General features: G+C 36.7%; 2 protein-coding genes across 7 annotated transcripts in view; both read left to right on the plus strand.

Annotated features, from left to right (window-relative positions):
- The window catches only part of LOC114459317 (E3 ubiquitin-protein ligase TRIM21-like), a 243,496-nt gene extending 227,245 nt beyond the window's left edge, over positions 1-16,251 (plus strand). Inside the window, exons 1-4 of one of the 6 annotated variants that reach the window (XM_028441607.1) lie at positions 10,798-10,871; positions 12,578-12,732; positions 13,221-13,352; positions 14,575-16,251. In XM_028441607.1, the coding sequence (XP_028297408.1) occupies positions 13,344-13,352; positions 14,575-16,146 (1,581 nt within the window). In that variant the 5' untranslated portion in view covers positions 10,798-10,871; positions 12,578-12,732; positions 13,221-13,343 and the 3' untranslated portion in view covers positions 16,147-16,251. Of the gene's footprint in view, positions 1-10,797; positions 10,872-12,390; positions 12,733-13,220; positions 13,353-14,574 lie in introns of those variants that run through there. The other 5 variants (XM_028441609.1, XM_028441606.1, XM_028441610.1 and 2 more) reach the window with 5 other exon arrangements.
- The window catches only part of LOC114459319 (peptidyl-prolyl cis-trans isomerase FKBP8-like), a 79,592-nt gene that overhangs the window by 36,589 nt on the left and 18,859 nt on the right, over positions 1-24,144 (plus strand). The gene's annotated exons all lie outside the window — the stretch shown is intronic.

Genomic DNA, 24,144 nt, shown 5'->3' on the forward strand with positions numbered 1-24,144 from the left:
AGAAAGACCTCATAAATGTGACACATGTGGAAAAACTTATAAGTGGAAATCTAACCTTAATCTCCACCAACGAGTTCATGAGAAAAATATTTTCTGATGTGACGAGTGTGGGAAGACCTTCAGCACTTCATCTGTTCTCCACTCACATCTCTGTGTGGATGGAGACATGGAGCAGGAATCATCTTCAGATCCCAGCGACACACGGATGGTGACGACACCTTCTGGTTCCAGTGTTGGACTGAAGAACCCAGAGATCAGGCTGCATAGGATTCCAACATAAACCAACATCACGTTGTTAAAAGTGTTATTGTTGAATAGTGTTTCGTTGTCTTTTGTTTGTGTCCATAGTTTAATGTTTGATTTATGTTGCTGCTGCCTGTTGGTATGTTAGACTGTTTATTGTAACCAAAGTTTATTGTTCAGTGTTTTAAATAAATAAATGTGACACATTGATTCTAGTGCTCATTGTTTTTTTATACTGTGATTTTCTTCCTTTGAATCATCACTGAAAGTGTACAAATATCAGGCAATTTAAAACGTGTGTATTTAATCAAAATCATAAAAGTGAGACAATACATTTATTAACAGCAGCAATGGTCTGATAACAGGATGCTAAAAATGTATTATTTGCTACTGTAATGTAGGAAAAGGGGTGGGACTAATAAGTTATACTTCCACCCACTTCCTTTCAAACACAAAAAGTATGTGTATGCAATAATATATGTAATGTTTTTTTTCTGGAGGGAAGCTATCTGCATCAAATCTTTAGTTTATTGTAATATTGTTTCTTGTATTATTGCTTATTTTTTGTGTTTACTTTGTACAGGAGGAATAGTTCATTCAACTGTAAGTTTTAAGAATTAAAAACCATTTACAGGAAGAGAGAGAGTGATTTTAGTCTTAGATTATCACAAAGGTCAGAGGTCATGATAACCACAAAGAACACAAACATCTTTTAGAAAGAAAAACACAGTAAAAAGGTTTTTCTAATAGATTGTAAACAGTTCTTAGAATGTTCTGTAAGAAGATGATTTGACGATTAGAAGAAGAAGAATTCTCTTCAGAATCCACCAACATGTAGGAAAAGCTTGTCCATCAGGAAGAACAGTTTCACTGTGTTGACCAGCGTTCCTGGTTTACTCCTTCAAAGTAACTAAATACTCTTGTTCTGTTGAGCAGCTACACTCACCTACTTCATCAACTCCCAATCCTCTCAGTGAGAGGGGAATTAGCTCAAATGGTAGAGCGCTAGCTGCTCAAAGGCAGGGGACAATTTTTACACTCCCTCACACAAAGGAAAAGATGCAAAAAGCAATAGTGAAATATCATAGACAGTGTCACCTGTACCTCTAAATAGATATTTCTGGTGTATTTTAACAGAGTCACCAGACGTGCTCCTTGCTGTGAGCTGGACTCAAACCCACAACCTGCTGCCAACACAAAGCCTGGGTCACACACACTCACACAGCAGGACAATAATAAGATTATTACACCTGTGTAAGTGAGAGGTTCCCACATCCTCCAACTGTGTTTTCTCACAGTAACATATCAGGAAAATGTGTTTTTAATTTTACATTATCAACTACATTATAATGTTCTTGTATTAATATGCACTTTAAGATTAAAAGTGACAGTTAATGTAGTCAATCAAGTATCTTTATTTGTTCTGGTTTGCAAACTGGACATTTCAAAAGGACAGAAAAAAATACAAATACAAATAATAACAGAAGATACTTATGTAAGAACTTTTAGAAAATAAAAAACAGTAATATTTATTGAATTATGTCGATCAAAGTGTAATAAATGCAGCTTTTTAAAAAGGAAATTAATTTACTATAATGTACATTATACTGTTGTCATGTTTGTATTCAACTTCACAAATTGAGAAATAAAAAACTAAACTTAGACTTTAGATAAACATATTAGAAAAAGACAATTTAAGAATTACATATTTTATTGTGTAATGTTCCTTCATGCACCATTATCTTCCCTCTTTCTCACTGTACTGTGTACAGGACCATGTGTGTGTAAATATCTCCTATTGTTTATTACCCTGTTTATTTATCTACTGCTGCTGAAACACTGCAAATGTCCCCTTTGTGGGACAAATAAAGGTTATATTGTTTTATCTTAAATGTAACACTTAATGATAAATGAAAAATAAACAGGTATGAAAATATAATTTACTTGTGCAAACAATGCAAAAAAAATTAGCCCTGAATCTATTTCCACATCTTAACTACAACTGTTAAATAGTTGTACAACTTCCAACTAAAGTTATATCTCTAAATCTCACCAGTAGATGTCCCCAGTGAGCTTGTGTTTATGTCTTGTTTTGTGCAGTAGTTGATGTTAGTTTGTCTTAAAACACTTAAAATCTATTGTTCTTATCTTTAATGAACTGAAAGCAGTGTTTACCATGTAAATCATCTTTTTCTGTATTCAGTAGACATTATAAATGTATCAAACACTAATGTACGCCTTAATATTATTGTCTTTATTATAATAAATAACTAGTTATTTTCACATAAGCACCACTGTTTGGCTCAGTGTAACACCCAACGTAATTTAGTTTTGCCCTAATTTATTCATTTTTAGCAATTGCATTCCATATATATCTGACATATTAAATGTTAGAATAAAATAGTCTTCCAGAAATTTTAACATATAAGTAAAAAGTCTTAAATTTAGTTCTGACTAGTTATAACAGGAATTGTAAATATCTCAAATAACATCGTCACAGGTAATAATATTAACCAGAATCAGAATCAGAAGTCCTTTATTTATCCCAGGGGGAAATTACTTACATTACAATAAATATTACATATAAAAAGGATAAATGTTAAACAAGAAGAAAGAAAGAATAAATGTTTTAAAAGTACATAATTAAGTAAAAGGCTGTTAAAAATAAGGATTAGATACAGACACATTACAGTAGTAAAAATAAAATAAGATAAATAATGTGACAGTGAGGTATCAGCTACCCTGATAGCAGTGTGTAATCCCCACTAGTTCTATTTACTGTAATATTACCAGTGAAAACACCACCCAATAGTGGAGAATAGGGACTTAAGGACACAACAACTCTGTTGTTCCCCAGCAATGTGTGATGGACAAGGAAGACATGTTCTATATGTTGTTCACTTCAAACAATTTCAAGAATTCACCGGTACAAATAACGAGGAACTCGCAATAAACATAGTATAAATATCTCATGCTGAAACAACGTGTTGTCACATGTCTCCTAATCCTCGACAACAACTAGGACACATTGTGATCATCAAAGATAATTGTCTGCATCTGTAGGGACGAGGAAACGCTGAAAAACTCTAATACAACCATTTTCAAGTCCATGTACATCCATCGTATGAATGTAGTGTGTGAGTGAGTGTTGGTGGTGGTCAGAGGGACCCATGGTTCACTATGGTAGCCTCACTTCTGTCAGTCTGCCCCAGGGCAGCTGTGGCTACAATAGTAGCTTACCACCACTGTGTGTGGAGTGAAAGAATGATGTACATCAATGTAAAGAGCTTTGAGTGTCTATGAAAAGCACTAAATAAAATCTAATGCATTAATATTATTATTATTCACAGGTATCCATGAAGTTACCGTAGTATTGTAGTTGTTGTTAATGAATTCAACCAGGACTCTAAGCTATGCTTTATGACGACTGTGTCCTCTAGAACTAAAGTATCCTCTTTACCTGTCCGTCACTCATGTTAAAGTTGTGCCGACTAGCAAACAAATCATTAATATCTTTATATTTTAACTCACTTTCAATGTAAAAATCAATAAACAGATGAATATCCAGCACTGTGGATGATGTCATTGTGATAAACTCTGACCCAGAACCAGTCTCTGTAACTCACAGTGTGAGATAATAAGTAAGTTACACTACGAGATAATTAAGTTACAGTTAGAGATCATTTTTTTTTTATCCATGTCACCTCCAGGGCTCCGTATGTATTAGTGAATATTTCTGAGATAAATCTCTCCTCATATAATGAATGGAGCTTTTTTAGCTTGTGTTGGTTAAAGCTGTTTATAAATCACCACCAGAAAATAACACTATTTTAATAAATAGTTTATTTGTGCAATACCTCTGTGAACTGTAATTGTTTATATTAATGTGTGTTCATTACTGAAATTTAATTAAGATTATATTAAATCTGGAAGTTTTGCATCTTTTTACATAATGAAATATAGTAAAACATTGTAGTCACAAGTATTTAAATTAAAAATAATTTTAATCTGTATCTTGTTTTTGTGCAATGCTTTACTATAATAATATTAATTACTAAGATATTTAAATTAGCTTTTATTTACTTGTTTGTGTTCTTTTATATGTGTATGTGAAACATTTTTATCACAAGTAAATAAAATGTCAAAAAAGTAATTTGCTCATGTTTTCTCCTCATGTAAAGCATCTTTGTGGATATGGTGAAGACCACTATGTAAGTGTTAGAAATGATTCTGATATTAATATTATAACAATAATGTAAATGTCAATTACGTGGTATAAAAAATATAAAGGGGCCAAAATAAAATCTGTCCTAGGGCACCAGAGAGGTTAGGGTCAGCACTGCCCGTCATTCTTTGGTTATTTCGTTAAATTAATATCTTAATTTCTGTCATGACATTTCAACCAAAAACTTAAAAAGTGTATCTGCAGAAAATCCAACATGACATGACGTCAGCTAATTGCTGTCGCTCTCCCAGTAATTTTTTTTTTTTTTTTTTTTTTCAAACAATACAGTTAAAGTTTAGCCAACCAGACGCATGGAGAACGTCATTTACCCTTTTTCTTCCAGCGACAACAAGGCGGATAATGAACCACTCTTTCTTTTTGTGCTCAATGTTCATGTATTTCGTGATGACATGAACATCGTGACATTTGTAGATGGTAGAAAGTACCGAGATAGAGAGCAGAAAAAAGTGGGGCGTTTAGTATCAGTCGGGACATTAGCCAATTATAGCCGATAGAAACCATGGGACGCATCCACAGAGGTGTTATTTACTGGCTTTTATTTTCTATAGAGAATGAGACCTCTGATGTAGAGGATGTTCTCAGTCACAGCTTCTCTCTGTGGTTACTTCATGTCTTTGACATCATGAAGTCTGTCATTGTTTGATGTTTTCTGATGAAATGAGAATGATAGTATAGCATTAGTATGTATTATAGCACAATTTACAGCTACTCAATAATTAACTTGTTTTATTTGCATTATTAGGTTAAGGTATGCTAATAGGACAAAGAACAAAACACACACATACACTAACACAAAAAGTACAAGTACCTTAAAAAAAATCAAACAAATTTAAGTAGATGTGATAAATGACTTTAACCCCAGTTTAAATGTAATTAATCCAGCCTCACTCCATTACAGACCAGACTTTATCTTTAAACTATTACCACCATTGTGTACAAGTTAAGTCTATATATAAAGCACATTTAATCACTGCTTAGGCTGATAAACTAAAATAAAAAAGTATCTCACACACGCACACGGGCGCACACACACACAAATCACACAAACACTGGCCCGATTTAATTCCAAATTGAACTTAATTCTGAATTAGGTGGCTGGTTTGTTCCGTTTTTAAATCATTAAATAATTCCTCTTTTTTCTAAACAGTTAACAAAACTTAAATTGGCTTTAAGTTAATTCTGATTGTTCTGTACATGTGCAACTTCTGGTGATGACACACTGGGTGATGACATAATCCAAAATGGCGGCCCTGAATAGAGCCGACACTATTTAATAAGAGCGTTTTTAGCCATGAATATAATGAAAAAAGGGAATGGACGGAGGCATAAACATGCTGACATTAACACATGGACTTATCACACACATGGAGATCAGCAAACGGAACAGGTTTCATCAGACGGGTGATACTAAGACCTGGACATGCGTCCCCCCCATACTGCTGCACAGGCTGTAATATCACCAAGTTTATCATTGGAACCATTTTTAGAGCTACTATCTTTACCAGGAAGCAACTATTTATTCCTGGTTTTTGTTTCACAGAGTTTTACTGGACTTTATTTACTGGTGATTAGTTTCTATCTCTTCTGCTCCGTGGACCAAAGTGTGTTACTGTTGAGCTGTTGCTTCAATACAACAATCAAAATAAAGGTGAAAACACTTCTCTGCTCATTGTGAGAGTCAGGATAGGAAAACATTTCAAACCTTTTGTTCTCTGATGAAATCAAACTGAAATAAGCCAGTCACCATAGCAACAGAAAATATCCTTCTTTCTTTGATGATTTTCCTCATTTGCACCTGATCACAAGGATCTGATTTTCCCTTTGATTCAGATACTGTAAATATTTGGTTCAGATGTATTGTATGGAAATGTATATTTAAATATGTGTAACCAAGGATTACTTTTCAGATGCTGTGAGTTGAAATTTACATGTTTGGTCCAGATGTTTTTGGTTCAAATATCATCAGCTTGGGATCCAGTAAAACCAGGTGGAGGAAAAAAGTAGCTCAACATGGAGGAAATAACTTTTTATTCAAATAAATCTGAAACAAAACCTACATTAATAATAAATAGTCTGTTTATGATCATAACTACTCCACCTGCAGGTGGATCACAGACTTCCTGTCTGACAGGAAGCAGCACGTGAAGCTGGGAAAAACCATCTCTGCTTCCTGGACCATCAGCACTGGATCTCCTCAGGGCTGTGGTCTTTCTCCTCTGATCTTCTCCCTGTTCACCAACATCTGCTCCTCCTCTCACCAGGTGGTCAAACTCCTGAAGTTTGTGGACGACACGACCATCATCGGACTCATCTCTGATGGAGACGAGTCCACCTACAGGTGGAGACAGACCGACTGGTGTCCTGGTGCAGCCAGAACAACCTGGAGCTCAACGCTTTAAAGACAGTGGAGATGATAGCAGACTTCAGGAAGAACCCAGCCCCCCTCACCCCGGGAGACTCTACAGTGAGCTCTTCTGCTTCCTGGGGACCATCATCACCCAGGACCTCAAGAGGGAGCTGAACATCAGCTCCCTCATCAAAAAAGCTCAGCAGAGGATGTACTTCCTGCAGCAGCTGAAGAAGTTCAGTCTGCCAACAAAGATGATGGTGAACTTCTACAGATCCATCATCCAGTCCATCCTCTGCTCCTCCATCTCCATCTGGTACGCTGCAGCCTCGGCCAAGGCCAAGGCCAGACTGCAGCGTATCATCTACTCAGCAGAGAAGATGATTGGCTGCAATCTGCCCTCCCTCCAGGACTCTGAGGCCGACCCCTCCCACCCTGACCACAAACTGTTTCAATGTCTCCCCTCTGGAAGGAGGTTTAGGTCCATCAGGACCAGAACCTCCAGACACAAAAACAGTTTCTTTCCCTCTGACACCATCCTCATGAACACAGCCCTAGTCCCCCACTGACACCCCCCTCCAAAAAAACACTGTTGTTAGGGTGTATTGCATCATTTCCAACCATCAACACTAGGTGGCAGAATAATAATAATAATAATATTAATAATAATAATAATAAATTTTATATGAAAATCAGCACGTTTCCGGTCACTTAACAGTACATCGTTAAACCATTAGAGTGCATAGTATAAAATCACAGGTGAGGCGGGCTAGGGGAGTGGTCAGATGAATGGAGGAGGAGGGTCTAAATATGCTGACTAAGTGATACTATTGATGTGAGATCTGTAAGATAGAGTGCTGTCTAGGATGACACCCAGACTCTTAACCTGTGGGGAGGAGGAGACGGAGGAGTTGTTGATTTGGATGGAGAAACTATTGGATTTGGAGAGTGTTGATCTTCTGTGATACAGTCAGTAGGGGGGAGGGGGGGGGGTTCCAGTGATAATGATGATAGAAATGATAGGAATCAGAGAGGGGAGGGAGGCTTTGATCAACTGACAGGAGGATGTTTGGACTGACGGATGAGGTCTGAGATTTCAGAGGGAGGGGGGAGTTGGAAAGTGGAAAAGGAACGAGTAAATGGGAAGGATTCTGGTGAGATGGGGAGAGGAGAGTTCTGACTGAGGTGGTGATGAATGTTCTGGATTTTTGAGGTGAGAAATGACATTAAGTTTTCACAGGATGAGGTGGAGTAGAATGAGGTGGCAGTGAGTGGGGGGTACACCTATTCACCATTAAGTCCTTATTATTAGCATGCTAATTATTAACATGTTGACTCTTAGTCAGTCATTATTAAGTACTTATTAATGCCTTATTCTGCATGGCTATATTATACAAACAGTAAGCCATTAACTCAGAGTTTTCCCTCAATAACCTCAGAATTATTACTTATTAGTAATAAGTAAGGAAGTTGTTGTATATGAATTATGATCTCAATATGTTTTGCTTAGTATGGACTTAATAAGGTGGTAGTACCACAAGAATAGTTATTGTCTCTTAATAACACTTAATGAATATGGTCTGTTCTTACTTAACTTGTTCAGTGCCAGCCATTTTCAGATTTTCTACCCCCCTCAGTGCCAGCTGTTTTTGAGCATTTTGACTGATTTTAAAGACCCACAGAATATTTTCTACAATGACTATCTGAAATCTGACACCGGATTCATCAAAAAAAAAAAAACATTTGTTTCTGGCTCGTTTCGTTCTTTTGTAGTCAGCCGTTGAATAGAGCAAGTTTTACACAAATCTTCAGTTTCAGAGCAAAAAGCTGAGAAAACAGCCTTTTTCTAAAAAAAAAAAAAACCCTGTCAGTGACTTTAAAGCTATTTTTTTATTATTATTATTTTACTATCTAGGTCAGAGTTGAATGGATTTCTTACTGTATTTTGGCGTTCCTCCAAGTCTCTCCCCCAGTCAGTCTGCACACACACAACTTCCTCTTCCTCCCGGAGATGCAGAGTGTCACTCGGTTCCCCGTTTCTTTTATCGTTTTATCTCACCATCGCCACACTATCCATGAGTTCCACACATGCCCTGGTTGAGTGTGCGCTGCTATGTGCTGCTGGAAACGTCAACTCTCGTACGTAGCACCATTTTTTGTATCGTAAACGCCTTTCCTCCTCTCCCTCTTAGCTCTGCTGAGCATGGATGATCTCTCGTCCAAAGGTGCACTGCTACCTCCTGCACGTCACCTATTATTTTGCTATCTGGCTCACAGGCTGGGGGTATTTTGTACCAACCCCCACCCCCCCCTTCTTCCTCCTGACGTGCAGCGAAGACCGGTTTAGCCCGGTCATCGCTGCACAATTGCTGGTTGTCAGAAAAGATATGATGGCAGAGATTATTAGAAATGATGCAGGAAACCGACATTGTAACAGACATCGTAACAGAGAGGCAGCGGCACAGCCAAACATAGGCGCCATCTTGCCATCTATTTTAGTCTTAGATTATCACAAAGGTCAGAGGTCATGATAACCATTTATGTCTGCCCTGCGACCTGAAAACAGGAACAAGCGAGTCAGAAAATAGATGGATGGATAGATGGATGGATGAAAAAATGGATGCAACCATGGATTTTACTGATGCAGGCACGCAGTGACCGATGCATCTCGATTTCACCTGTAAATTGTACCGATGCCACTGAATGAATCCATACACTCGCATCGCACATTATATCGAGATACTGATTCATATCGCTTAATCTCCACATGCTTAGTGTGTACGTATGTAATATTGTCTCTAAAAACAGTTGACTACTCTGCATTCATAAAATCTTTATCTTTTACAGGTATTGATAATATTCATTTCACCTACATTTACCTTATTCTTGGTGCTGCTACTACCTGTTCAGCTGTGCAGATAACATAGCAATGAGTGTTTGTGATTCAAGTAACGACAGACTTTTTTGAATAGAAGATTCTTTAATCAGACATAAGTTTCAGGAATATTTTATTGTAAACAAAGGAAGCCACTATCCATGACACCACCCTGACCTCCTCCTTTACCTTTAGAACCTTCACCTTCATAGACTGCAGGCTGTTGAAGGGGCCAGAGCATCTCTATGGATCAAATCCTGCAATGTCATTCTAAAGTGAAAAAAAGAGGTAGTTTAAGTTGTAAAAGTTACATGATTAACCAATTACAGTCAAAAAATGTGATGTAATAGTTGTGTATATTGAGCTTATTGTGTTGTGAAATCCATTCAAACAGTCTGGTGACAAGTGTGGAGCTCAAGTATAATGGTGGTGGCCGTGACTAGAGGGAAGGAGTGAGTGGTGGTTGTACCATTTATTTTTTTTTGGAAAGGACACATGGAGGTGCTGAGCTCTTCAAGCTGTGTGAACAAAAGAGAAAGTGAGTGAGAACTGAAGTGAAGCCAAAAGCACAAACCTTTGTCAAGATTATTAGGAAAGTCCAATTTAAAACATGTCAATAGATTCTAGAGATATTAACAATTGTATGACCCCTAGGCTCCATTTCATTTTCATTTATTTATTTATTTAGCACACATTAAAGCACACAATTGCCAAAAATTTCACAATTTGTTGATGTAAATCTGGTAAAAATAGCGTAAAAAAAAAAAAATAATAATAGTAGTTTGCATTATAAATGTATTAAACACTACCCTACGCCTAAAAAGATATATTGTTGTCTTTATTATAATAAATAATTAGTTACAGTATTGTAACATAAGCACACAGCTATTTGCCTCAGTTTAACAAGATTTGCACACCATCATTTTCAAACTTTGTTTTTATTGCAAGTCTTGTCTTAATTTATTCCTATAGCAACACAGGCAAATATGTGCTTACTTTATGATGATGATTCTATTTTTCAAAGTCATTATGACATCATTTTGCCATTAAATGTGGCTTTGAAGAATAGAACTCAGAAGAAAAAGAGCATTGACACTCAGAATCTTTAAGAAGCGACTGCACCAACGAACCTGTTACGGACTTGTTCACACATTTTAAAGGTAATGTTTTAAGTATTGTCCAAAAAAGATTGGGAACGACTGCACTAAATACCGATTTAACCTTATCCAGAACCGGATATATTTCTTCATAACAGAGGCTTGTATATATTTTTTATAATGTTTTTTCTTTTCTTTTTAAATTAACATTGACATCATCTTTTTATGATGAAACAAACATCACAAAGTTCACAATTTGTTGCTGTAAATCCGGTAAAGATTAACTTAAAAAAATAAATAAATAAACGTAGTTTGCATTATAAATGTATCAAACACTACCCTATGCCTTAAGAGATATATTGTTGTCTTCATTGTGACAAATAATTAGTTACAGTAATATATAAGGATGTAACAATTCACTCAACTCCTGATACGATTCGATTCACGGTACTGGGTTCACGATACAATTCTCTCATGATTTATTTTACAAAATGGGACTGTAGACAAATGATGACTGACAAATATCCCTTTAATTTTTTTGAGAAAAAGCTAGAAAACACTGTAGTATTTTCCTTTTATTTTTCATTATCAAAAGAATCCCTTGATAAACTATTCAAAACAATGCAGTTTGCCTAAAAATAAGTCCTGAATGAAATAAAAAAAGGAATAATACAAATGAAGTTCTATAGTAAACAATGAAAAACTGCACAATAGTTCCTTATTTTTTTAAAAGTGCAACTAGAAATGTATTTTGTGCCTTAACAATTGGACTTTAAAAAAAAACAGTCATTGAACTGTATTGACATCAGATATTTGTTTTGACCAGCAGAGGGCACTGGTAACCCAGTGGTCGGTTGGCATGCAGTTATTCTACCGGTGAAGAAGAGATGCTATGCTAGCAGACAGAGCTAATAGAAAAACGTGACTTTTACAGATATTCACTTAATATTACAGATATTCTTTCGGTGCTAAAGGGGTAAGGAATCATTTATGAACATGTTTAAGAGTAGAAGGCGGCCAGAAAGAAAGTAGTAGCAGATTCTGCCCGCCGCCAACACTTCTGGACGAGCACTGGGTTACCAGCGCCCTCTGCTGGTCAAAACAAACATCTGACGTAAATACAGTAAAATGACTTTTTTTTTTTTTTTAAAAGTCCAATTGTTAAGGCACAAAATACATTTTTAGTTGCACTTTTAAAAAGAAAAAGAACTATTATGCAGTTTTGAATTGTTTACTATAGAACCAGAATTTAAATAATAGGTTTCTTCATTTGTATTATTCCTTTATTTATTTCATTCAAGATTTATTTTTAGTTAAATTGCATTGTTTTGAATAGTTTATTAAGGGATTCTTTTGACAATGAAAAATAAAAGGAAAATATTAGAGTATGTAAGTTTTTGGCCAACAGCGCCCCCTGGTGAGTAAAATGTTCATTAGTTTTCTATTGTTGTATAAGACGCTCCCTCATTGGTAGTAATTATGCCTGATGTAACAGTCCATACATACAGTATATCCACTATGAGGAGTAAAATGTGTGTGTTTGCATTATTTAATTTAATATATTTGATCTTCCTATGTTAATAAGACACACATTTAATCACAAAAGGCAGCTTCAAACAGATCAATGTTGACAGGTTGTCATGGCAACTCAGGCTAAAATGGAGGATCAATGTTGATAGGTTGTCCTGGCAACTCAGGCTAAAATGGAAGCTCAATGTTGACAGGTTGTCATGGCAACTCAGGCTAAAATAGAAGCTCAATGTTGACAGGTTGTTATAGCAACTCAGGCTAAGATGAAAGCTGCAGAACATCCACCATTCTACAGAATCTCCCCGTGCACCGTCAGAAACGACTAAAGTAGCTTTAATAATATTGATTAACGTTGACCAGCAGATGTCATCAGTGAGCAACGTTTGAGACCAAAGTAAGTTTCAAATAATAATAATGTCAACTTTAATGACTAATTTTGTGATTTTCCAGAATCCAGTGAGTAAATACTGCTTGTTTTAATCTAAATGTGTTTACATATTAAGTCATAATCTTGTGTGAATGAGCTGATATTGAACGATCTTTGGAACAACTTTGTCATAAAAGCTCATTTTAAATTTGTTCATTTTAACATTTAACATTTAGTCTGAATTCTATCATTTTATACTGTGTGTGTGTGTGTGTGTGTGTGTGTGTGTGTGTGTTAGCGGCATATAATATTTACATCAGAAACTATAACGGAATGTCTCACTGCACGTAAAGCTACATAATATTATTATTATTATTATTATTATTATTATTATTATTATTATTATGTATTATGACAGGCCCATATTTCACTGGCCTCAAATCAACAGGAACAAGTATTTACTAATTTTAATGTGACACATTTAACATGTGATCATTATTTTGTTTTATCCCAAGATATAAATTGTAAATTGAGGAAACATTGGAATTGAGCTGCTGAAAGGAAGTGACGGATTGCTGCTCTGCTGCTTTTTATGGGAACACCTTTAAACATTGAAGGGCTTAATTATAGGACGTCTAATGTCAAAGGTAAGTGACAATTTTCTAGCTGTTTTTAGCATTTAGCTCATTTTGTTAACATTTAAAACAGGGATTCACGTCAAACATGTTATATATAATTGTCTACAATATGTTTCAAGGCTGTAGCTATTGAATATTTTTGTAATCCAGTATTCTACTGAAAATTCTATAGATTAACATATTTTTTTAGTTAAAGAGAAATTATATTTATACATGAGAAACTAACATATTTGATTTAGGAATGAATGAACCATTTGTTTCCTTTTTTAGACAATCAACACTTTTGCTTTTTAGCAAACGGCAATTGCATCTCAGGAAATGTGACTAGTTAATATAAAAATGAATAAAAAAAACAGAATAACAACTTTCTACTTCTGCCAATTCCAAACATCTTCTCAGATATCTACAACTACATAGATATCTTTATTTGAGGAACATTGAAGATAACTTGAACTAAAGTTTAGAATTGGTGACGTGATGTTTTCCATATCTTTAACTTTCATTTTATCAAGTCCAAATGAGGTTTGATATAAATGTAATGTTCATTTTGAAAAAAAGTTTGCCATTGGTTTCCATCATCTACCACCCACCACCAAAAGTCATGTGATGTGTGATATCATCTAAGAAAGGTCTCTACTGCTCATGGGGAACGATTTTTTTTAATATAAATAAGCTGTCAAAGGATTAAAAAAATAACCAATCAATTGCAAATATGACTAAATAATCACGATTAATCACAACTTGTGAATTTCAATCACAAGTTGCACAGAAATGACGTGTATTTATAAGTTACATTTGAGGCAGATAATTAGTTTAATTTGTTTTCCCAAACAAAATCACTGTAAAATGTAGTGTGTGGTCCATGCAGACTTTAAAGGTTTGTGCTATGTTAAACTTCAGTCTGTTATTACACAATATATTGGTTATTTTAAAGATAACGAGATTGTACATTAAAATAAAGTACGCAAAAAATCTAGCCTATAATTTAGAAAAATTCCAGTGTCAATATGAGAGAACCTTAGAACTTATCTGAACCTTAAACATTCAAACTATTGCACTTTTACATTCAGCTGCTGAGGCACAGCCGACTGTCCACATTACTACAGGATGACTGAATCAATGCTAAATACTAGAGGTGATCTCAGTGAGATGGACTCAGAAACATTAGTAAAGGAACATTCCACAACAATGAGAGTGTCCTGTTAATGTGCTGCTTGTCTCTGTCCCTCAGTTTGTGGACACGTCTCCTGCCTGCAGTGGGACGTCTGAACATCACTTCCTGTGCTCCATCTGTCTGGAGGTGCTCACTGATCCAGTCACCACATCATGTGGACACAACTTCTGCAAAACATGCATCAGCACATACTGGGACACCAGTACCACCAGAAGGTGTCCCATGTGTAATCAGGTGTTCAGCACTAAACCTCAGCTGAAGGTCAATATTATGATGCGTGAGATGGTTTCTCAGTTCAGACGTGAATCTGAGAAGAAAGCAGCAGCACCAGGAGAAGTTCCCTGTGACGTCTGCACTGGAACCAAAGTGAAGGCCCTGAAGTCCTGCCTGGACTGTGGGGTCTCCTACTGTGAGACTCACCTGGAGCCTCATCTGACAGCATCAGGCCTGAGAAGACATCAGCTGGTGGAGCCTGTGGAGAACCTGGAATCCAGGATGTGTCCAAAGCACAGCAAACCTTTAGAGCTGTTCTGTCAGAGCGATCAGACACGTGTCTGCTTGATGTGTTCTGTTTTGGAGCACAGGAGTCACCAGTTAGTCCCTCTGGGACTTCAGCAGATGATCCAAAAGAGACGAGAGAAGCTGGAGGTGATCAGAGAGTCAGTGAGATTCAGGAAGGAAGCAGCAGACAGAGGGAAAGCTGAAGGTGTGGAGATGTTCACTGCTCTGATGGAGCTTGTTCGGAGAGGCCTGAAGGAGCTGATGAAGACAATGGAGGAGCAACAGGAAGTAGAAGAGAGAGAGGCTGAAGGTTTGATCAAAGAGCTGGAGAAGGAAATCTTTGAGCTGATGAAGAGAAGCTCTAAGGTGGAGCAGCTCTCCCACTCTGAAGACCACCTCCTCCAACACTTCTGCTCTCTGAAAGCTCCTCCAGCCACCAAGGACTGGACAGAGGTCATGGTCCATCCATCATCATATGAAGGAACTGTGCTGAGAGCTGTGGCTCAGCTGGAGGACACACTCAGTGACAAGATGATGAAGATGAAGATGTTAGAGATGAAGAGGCTGCAGCAGTTTGCAGTAGATGTGACTCTTGATCCTCTTACAGCTAATTCTTACCTTGTCCTGTCTGATGATGGAAAACAAGTTTATGACAGTGATGTGAAGAAGAAACTTCCAGATAATCCAAAGAGATTTTCTAAATATATTAATGTTTTAGGGAAGCAGAATTTCAGTTCAGGTAGATTTTACTTTGAGGTTCAGGTTAAAGGAAAAACTGACTGGGATTTAGGAGTGGTTAAAGAATCCATCAACAGGAAGGGATATATTACTGCGACTCCTAAGAATGGTTACTGGACTGTGGCACTCAGAGATGGAAATGTGTATAAAGCATGTGGAGATCCTCCATTCATTCTTCATCTGAAGTGTGTTCCTGAGAAGGTGGGTGTGTTTGTGGACTATGAGGAGGGTGTGGTCTCCTTTTATGATGTAGATGCTGCAGCTCTGATCTACTCCTTCACTCACTGCTGCTTCACTCATAAACTACACCCATACTTTAATCCTGGTTTAAACCATGGTGGTAAAAACTCAGCACCTCTGATCATCTGTCCTGTCAATCAAAGTGAATGATCAGTGTCATGATGAAGTCTCACCAACAATAGATTCAATGGTTCTCTGCAACCATTCACTTCTCCAGGTTGGTTACACACTCCATCCAACCTAACATGTATGTTTCTCAACAGTGGGAGGAAACATTTCATTAAAGAAGTTTCACATTTGGTGTTTGGATTGTGATGAAATAAAAGTGGATTAAAAAAATATATTTTACAAAATGATTCATTGTACAAACATGTTACATGTTTTATGATCAGTTAAAATGTGTTAGTGGTTAGTAAAACAAGTACAGTGCCCGTCGGAAGTATGCATTCATGTGGGAGCATAAGGGGTATAATTGCGTATTTTTGTATCTTTCTGTTGTGTTTTTGTGCATTTTTTGTAAAATTATAGTTTTTTGTTGCCATTGCAGTGTGATTCTGGAATCTTTTTGTGTATTTTTGTATCTTTTTTAGTGTAGTTTTGTGCATTGCTGTTGTTATTTTGTGTATTTTTGTATAAATATTTAGTTATGTGTATTTTGAGTCATTTTCATATGTTTGTTGTTGTTTGGTGTATTTTTTCTGTAATGTATGTATTTTGGAGTAATTTTGTGTGTTTTTTTTAGCCTTTTTGTATATTTTTATGCATTTCTGTTGTCATTTTGTGTACTTTTTGTATAAATATTGGTATATTTTTATTATAAATACTGTGTGTGTGTGTGAGCCAGCCATCTCCTCCGTGCGTTATCTATCACACATGTGAGCTTCTTGCACATAAAACATCTCAGGTTGTTAAGAGAGACACGGTAACTACGGTAGCCAGTTAAGTCAACTATTCATCAGCATGTATGTCTATGCTATACAACCCCTCGACTAACAGAGAAAGTGTGTCACACCAGTGCCACCACTGGATAAGTTTGTGTAGAGCCCTGATAATAATAAATATGTTAATAGGGATATAACAGCGCACGGTGGCTTAGTGGTTAGCACGTCCGCCCCACAGCAAGAAGGTCCTGGGTTCAAGCCCTGGGGTGGACTTGGGTCCTTTCTGTGTGGAGTTTGCATGTTCTCCCCGTGCTGCGTGGGTTTCCTCCGGGTACTCCGGCTTCCTCCCACAATCCAAAAACATGACTGTAAGGTTGATTGGAGTCTCTAAATTGCCCATAGTAGTGAATGAGAGTGAATGTGTCTGTGTTGCCCTGTGATGGACTGGCACCCTGTCCAGGGTGTACCCCCACCCAGCGCCCTATGAGAGCCGGAGATTGGCACCGGCAGACCTCCGCGACCCTGTTAAACGGGAATAAGCGGGTATGAAAATGGATGGATGGATGGATGGGATATAACATTAATAGTGAAAGTAGTAATAGTAATAAAAGTAATGTTGTAATGATATTAATGGTAATAATTGCAATAACAAAATAATAATGTACTAAAAACAATATTAATAGTAAACAATATTAAATAATTATAAGGTAATATAATGATAATATAGCAATGATAATGATAATATACAATGAGAACACCAGTAACTATAATAAAAAAAAAATATATATATATATTAATAATGAAAAAAAATATAATGGTAATTATTAAGTCTCTGGTCTTTGGAGAGAGCAGACGTCTTTTTCATTCGCTCCGATAACACGACCTTGGCTACAGCTGGCTACAGCTGAACAGCCTGAAAAACTGGGCCCAAGACTGAAGGAAAATGGTGAAAAAACCGCAGGGAGGCCCTTCAGAACCCAATTCGGGTTTGGAAGAGGTCAAGGAGATGATATGCGAGGGTCTATGGAACCTATCTGCCGAGATAAAGTCGTTGGAAAAGACGCTGGAAAACTCACTGGTAAACCTACAAAGCGAAGCAAAGGTACTGAAAGAAAAGAATGAAAGAAATGCTGAAGAGATAAAATTGTTGAACGCCAGGATTGAACAGCTGGAACAAAAGGAAAGAGAGAAAGATGTCATCATCACAGGCCTAAAGATAAAACTCAGGAGTTACGCCAGTGACGAAGAAACAAAATCGATTGAACAACAGGTCATTGACTACCTGGAGTCGAAGGACATTGTCCTAAACCCTGACAACATCAACTCCTGCCATCTCCTGCCAAAGAAAAATGATAACAGAGCTGTAAAAATCACCTTCACGAATATGAAATTCAAAGGACAACTACTGAAGCAAGGAAATAAACTCAAGGAAACGAAGGTGTACATCAATGAAAACCTGACGAAACAAAATGCAAGCATTGCATGGAAGGCACGCCAAATAAAAAAAGGAGGAAAAATTGTGAGGACGTGGTCAAGAAACTGCAGGATTTACATCACACCACTGGGAGAAGAGAAAGGAAAACCAATCCTCATCAAAACGATGGAAGACTTGGGAAAATACGAAGGATCCACCTAAACAACAACACTACTGATGGTAATCATGGATATGGACCCAGATCTATATAAACACTGGAAACAAAACTCAGACTGTGATTATTTTACGGAGACTGAATTAAATGTGGAAACCAAGAGTAAAAAAGGTCTGTCATTTATTCATTTCAATTGCTAGGTGGTGGGGTGATTAAGGATTACATTAAATTTAAATTCAAAGTGTTTATTGTCATATGTGCAGTTAGAAACAAGTTTTCCTGTACAATGAAATTACTACCTTGCTTATGAACTAAGATATAATACAATGAAATTACTACCTTGCTTATGAACTAAGATATAATAATGTGTTTATACAAGTTGGATCTGACAGTGGAGAATACAACACTGCCAATAGAACTAACAACAGCTGGATTAGCCTTGATGTAGAGACAAAACAAGTTCCAAACTTGTGTGTCCAAAAGAGACATTCCCGAGTGGTGACATTATGGATGAAAAGGGAAAAACCTTCCAAACACCTTCGAAAGAGGAACTATTCTTGAACTGGAGGAATGCTAACAACGTCTGGCAGGGAACAAGGCCAACACAAACAAAGATAGAGAGGAGGGGGAATAAAAAAAAGACAACACTGACTACAGATGAGAATACACAAAAAAGGACTGTTCAGAACAACTCAAGAATGTTTGACCAGAGAGACATGTAAACCCATGTAAATTTGCGATGGTAAAACAGGGGACGGGACCCGGATAAGCAAACTGCTTCTCTCGTCTCCTTTTTCGGCATGTACAAAAAAAAAAAAAAAAAAAAATGTAACCATGTCGGAAAAAAACTGAATAAATAAATAAATAAATAAATAAATAAAATAAAAGTAATTATAAGAATAGCAATAACTTCAATACAATAGTAAAATTATACAATAACAATAACAAAATAATATAATGAAAATCCATTAACTATAATACAATAAAAACAATAACAACAAAATAATAAGGTAATAGCAATAATAATAATACAATGAGAATACCAGTAACTATAATACAAAAAAAAGAATAATATAAGAATAGCAATAACAATAATGTGTGTGTGTGTGTGTGTGTGTGTGTGTGTGTGTGTGTGTGTGTGTGTGTGTGTGTGTGTGTGTGTGTGTGTGTGTGTGTAAAAGACAGAGACCCGAAAGTACCACAAAAAATAAACGTTTTGCAACACCAAAGTCGCAAATCTCATCTACATCCCAATGTGCACGCGCATCAGCCGTGTGTGTGTGTGTGTTTGTTTACATTGCAGCTGCTAGCATCTTTCTTAGCACATAGTAGAATATGAGAAGAGACACTCACCGTTGCGCAGAACAAACAATAATCATAGTGGACCCATCCGCTCACAAAAACGTTACATTCCTCTGTCTGAAGAAGCAGAATGTTTGCAATAAGGTAACGACTATCAGCACAGGACCCGCCCACACTCATGGATGACCCGAGATTTAAAGGAAGTTTGGAATCACAGGAATAATATTAATAACCATGAAATATTAACTTAAATGACTTTTAGCGGTACAAAAATGTTTTTAATATCGACTTTTTTTTCTTTTTAACCCGGTGACACGGTGATGTCATGAACCCGGAACCGGAAGTGGCGCGCTCTTACAGAGGGAGCCGTAATTATAAAATTAATGTTTTGACCGTTTTGTCTTACCAAATTACTCCAAAATAACAGACGCACACACTCGGGGTACATGGAACGTGGAGTTGATTCACAGTTCATCTGTTTCGCCTTCAAAATGGATGCCGGAAGTCGTCTCTCAACAGATGGTGCGCTAGCGTCCCCTCGCACCCTGAGGTCAAAAGTTGAATAGGTTTAATTTCGGGGCTGTCCAGAAGTGAAATTAAATTAAAATAAACATTTGGAAATGACCAAATTACTCCAAAATAACAGATACACACACTCAGGATATTTGGAACCCGTCGACCGAGTTTCAGGTCGAACTGGCACCGCGTCGGTGAGATATTTGCTCCACACACACACACACACACACATCCAGACCTCCCTTGCTTTTATAGGTAGATAGGAATATGACGATTTTTTATATGAAATGTATTATGAAATGAGTGCATACAAAGTAGTAAATTAAAAAATAATTATTTTTGTGTAGTTGTATATTGCAATAATTAGGGACCTATAAAATATTTTTTTTCCCCCCCAATTCCTTGTTTTCCACTCTGATTTTTCTTTTAATTCCATTTTTTTTAGAAATATTAATATTTTTTTTCATAAAACATTAGATTTCAACTCCTGTGAGGAAACATAATAAATATTAATAAATAAAAAACAATTAGAACCCTTTATCCTTTATAGACGTGGGTGTCTTCAACATGGTCTGAATGATCTGAATAACATCGTTCACCATTATCAGCAGCAGATCCTGCAGCGACCTGGTGAAGAACGCCATTGTTTGCTAACACTGTTACCTGTGTACTGGAAGTAATTCAATATATGGTTTCTGCACCGAGTATGCATGCGCACGTCAGTCACGTGTCTCATGTTTGTCCACATTTAAATGGGTCTATAGGTTGCCCCACTAATTCTCCAAGTTAAAACTTATTAAAAACCAGTTGAGGAGCACAGTGGTGCAGGAGAGACTGAGTGGACTTGCCATGTTGTCCATAGAGAATGAGAGAGCAAAGAAAATGGACATACAGAGCATCGTCGTATACCCTTCATATAGTGGTGAGTTGGTCTATAGTACTTCATATTGAAATAGTGTTTATGAACAATTTTACTAAACTTTATAGCTACTGATACAGGCTCTGAGTTGAAATGGTTAAAGTGGGTGTTAAAATGATACAATCGCTATCCGTGGTGCTGAACTGCTTTAAATTTGTGTTGTTTTAATATTAGTGACCACGGAGTCTAATGTTTTTGTTGTTCTCTTGTTTTGTTATACTCTATTTCCGTTTGATGAACTTCAAAATGACAGTCGCTGTCCGTGGTGCTGAAGCTTGTAAGCCCCACTGTTGTGGGCATGTGTATGTTGTAATATTATGTTATCATCATAACTCATTTGCCCCGCCCCCGGCTCTGATTTGTTCCGCCAGTGGTGGAAGCACACATTGTTCTATTCATTTGTTTTTTTTCAGTTGTTAATGTTCTTTATGTCCTGAGATTGAAAATGGACTAATACTTTATTATCTGTAATGAATGTTTTTTTCGTGATGCGTGTGTGAAACAATTCACGGTTAAAATGAATAATAGTAAATAATAATAAAATTAATAATAATAATAAAACTACAAAATGAATAATATAACTGGATGGATAATCTAATCTGTGTTATTCATAATGTTAAAGGGCTGAGTAGCCCTTTTAAGAGGAGAAAAGTGCCTAACTAAAACTGTGCGATGAACTAGCTTCTCAGCTTCAAGGAACACTTGAAGCTGAGAAGAGAATGTGTTGACCAGCAATATAGCTCCTCATATAACAATGGGAGAAAGAGGGGCATCACAATTATTTTCAATAAATCTATTTATTTTTGTCATGAAAAAAACGTCTGTGATAAAGAGGGCCGGTATGTGATGGAAATTGGAAGTATAGGGGGTATTAAAATAACTCTGCTCAACTTATATGCTCCAAATGAGCACAGCCTAAGTTTCTGCAGAAATATGGCAGCATTGATAGCAGATAAAGCAGAAGGTATTATCCTGATAGGAGGAGACTTGAATTGTTTTGAGAGCACCTATTGATAGACTCCCTGCTTTTTTAACACTGATGGGGGAGTTAGGCTTGGTAGATCCCAAAGAGAGAGATTTGACCTTCTTCGTACAGGTTCACTCTACCCACTCAAGGTTGAATATGTTCCTAATGTCTGGAGCGGACTCCTTTAGAGCCACTCAATGTAATATAGATGCAATCTCCATCTCAGATCATGCCCCCAGTCTGTTTGAAACTAAATGTTGTGTTGTTTAAAAAAACAGTCCTTTAGTTCAGTTTTATATTTTCTTTATTAACACTTCTATTCAGCTGCCATGTCCGTTTCTCTCTCTGTGCTCTCTGTACGCTCGCTCTGGCTGCTCTCGCAATATCTCAGTATCAACTATACTACACTAAAGATGTGCCCAAATAACAACTTGGAATACTGGAGACAGAGCCAATGTATCTATTTTAAATAAAGAAATTATTAAAAAAAAGAGCTACAAAAAGGCATTATTGATTATCTTGAATTGATCGATAAGGATGGGGTGTCTCCAACAATATTATGGGAGGGAGCCAAAGGTGTCCTAAGAGTAAATATTATTTCAAGATTAAAAAAGGAGAGAATTGCAGAACAATTAGAATTGGAAAACAAAATCCGGGAATTGGAGAGAGAATATCTAACAACACAAAAGGATGACTTACTGAACAGACTAAAACAGACTATAGACAAAAATGAAACAACTTATTAAGTTACAAAGCAGATGGGCAGCTGAGATTCACAAATCAAAAATATTATGAATTTGGTAACAGGGCTAGCCACCTATTAGCGTTTCAGCTAGAGTAGTGCATAAAATACAATGCCCAAGTACTGGGGATATGATGCTGCAGCTGAAGGATATGACAAAGGCATTTACCAATTATTACCAGGAGTTCTATAGTGAAGAAAACTGCCCAAATAATATAAAAATGACTGAAAATCTCCTTAAATCAATTAATCTGAGGAAACTGCCCGAGGAGGAAGCTGACCAAATAACACACCCAATTACAAAAAAGGCATTTTTAAACTCAACAACAACAAATCTCCAGGGGTGGATGGCCTCCCTGGAGAATATTACAAAGGATTTGAAATCAGACATATCTGCGGTATACCGTGGGTTCTAAAACCCCAACGGTTACCCTACCGCGGCCGAAAATATTTGCGGTTATTGTAAAAAACCTTTAATCTTTACATTCCTAGATAGAATTAATGTTCTATCTAGATTACTGTTCTTATTTCAAAGCCTCCCTGTTTTCGTACCACAGTCTGCATTCAAATGATTAGAAAAATTCAATTCTAAATTTATGTGGCAGAACAAAAGGCCAAAAGTGCACCTTAACACTTTGATTCCAGATTATGAGAATGGAGGCCTGAGGCTGCCTGACATAAAAATGTATTATTGGGCTGCCCAAATAAGAGCAATAGTGGCCTGGATCCATCGTGATCCACAAACAATGTGGGTCTCTCTGGAGGAGGAGTCAGTACCAGGAAAATCATTATCCATTCTCCCATTTATTGGTTCAGAAAGACATAAAAAAATGAAGATCGCGAATGTATGGGTTAAACATACTCTAAAAGTCTGGAACCAGGTACTAAAACAATCAAAAGGAATGGTGGCCCTTTCGTGTGCCATGTCCATAAGTAGGAATATTGAGCTTCTTCATCTCTAGCAGACGGGAGCTTTGATAGGTGGGCTGAGAATAAACTTATCACTGTGAACCAGCTGTTTGAGCAAAATGTAGTGAAAACATTTGCCCAACTAAGAAACAACTTTAACCTACACTCAGACCACTATAGATATTTACAGATAAGGAATGATTTAACAAAACATAAGGACTGAGATCAGCTCAGAAGAAAACCAACAAACATAGAAAAACATTTTATTTATCTAATTGAAAACAATGGTGTAATGAAAAAACAAGTGTCTTTAGTTTATCAGA

The sequence above is a fragment of the Gouania willdenowi genome, unplaced genomic scaffold, assembly GCF_900634775.1.
Source record: "Gouania willdenowi unplaced genomic scaffold, fGouWil2.1 scaffold_296_arrow_ctg1, whole genome shotgun sequence".
In the NCBI taxonomy this organism is placed as follows: Eukaryota; Metazoa; Chordata; class Actinopteri; order Blenniiformes; family Gobiesocidae; genus Gouania; species Gouania willdenowi.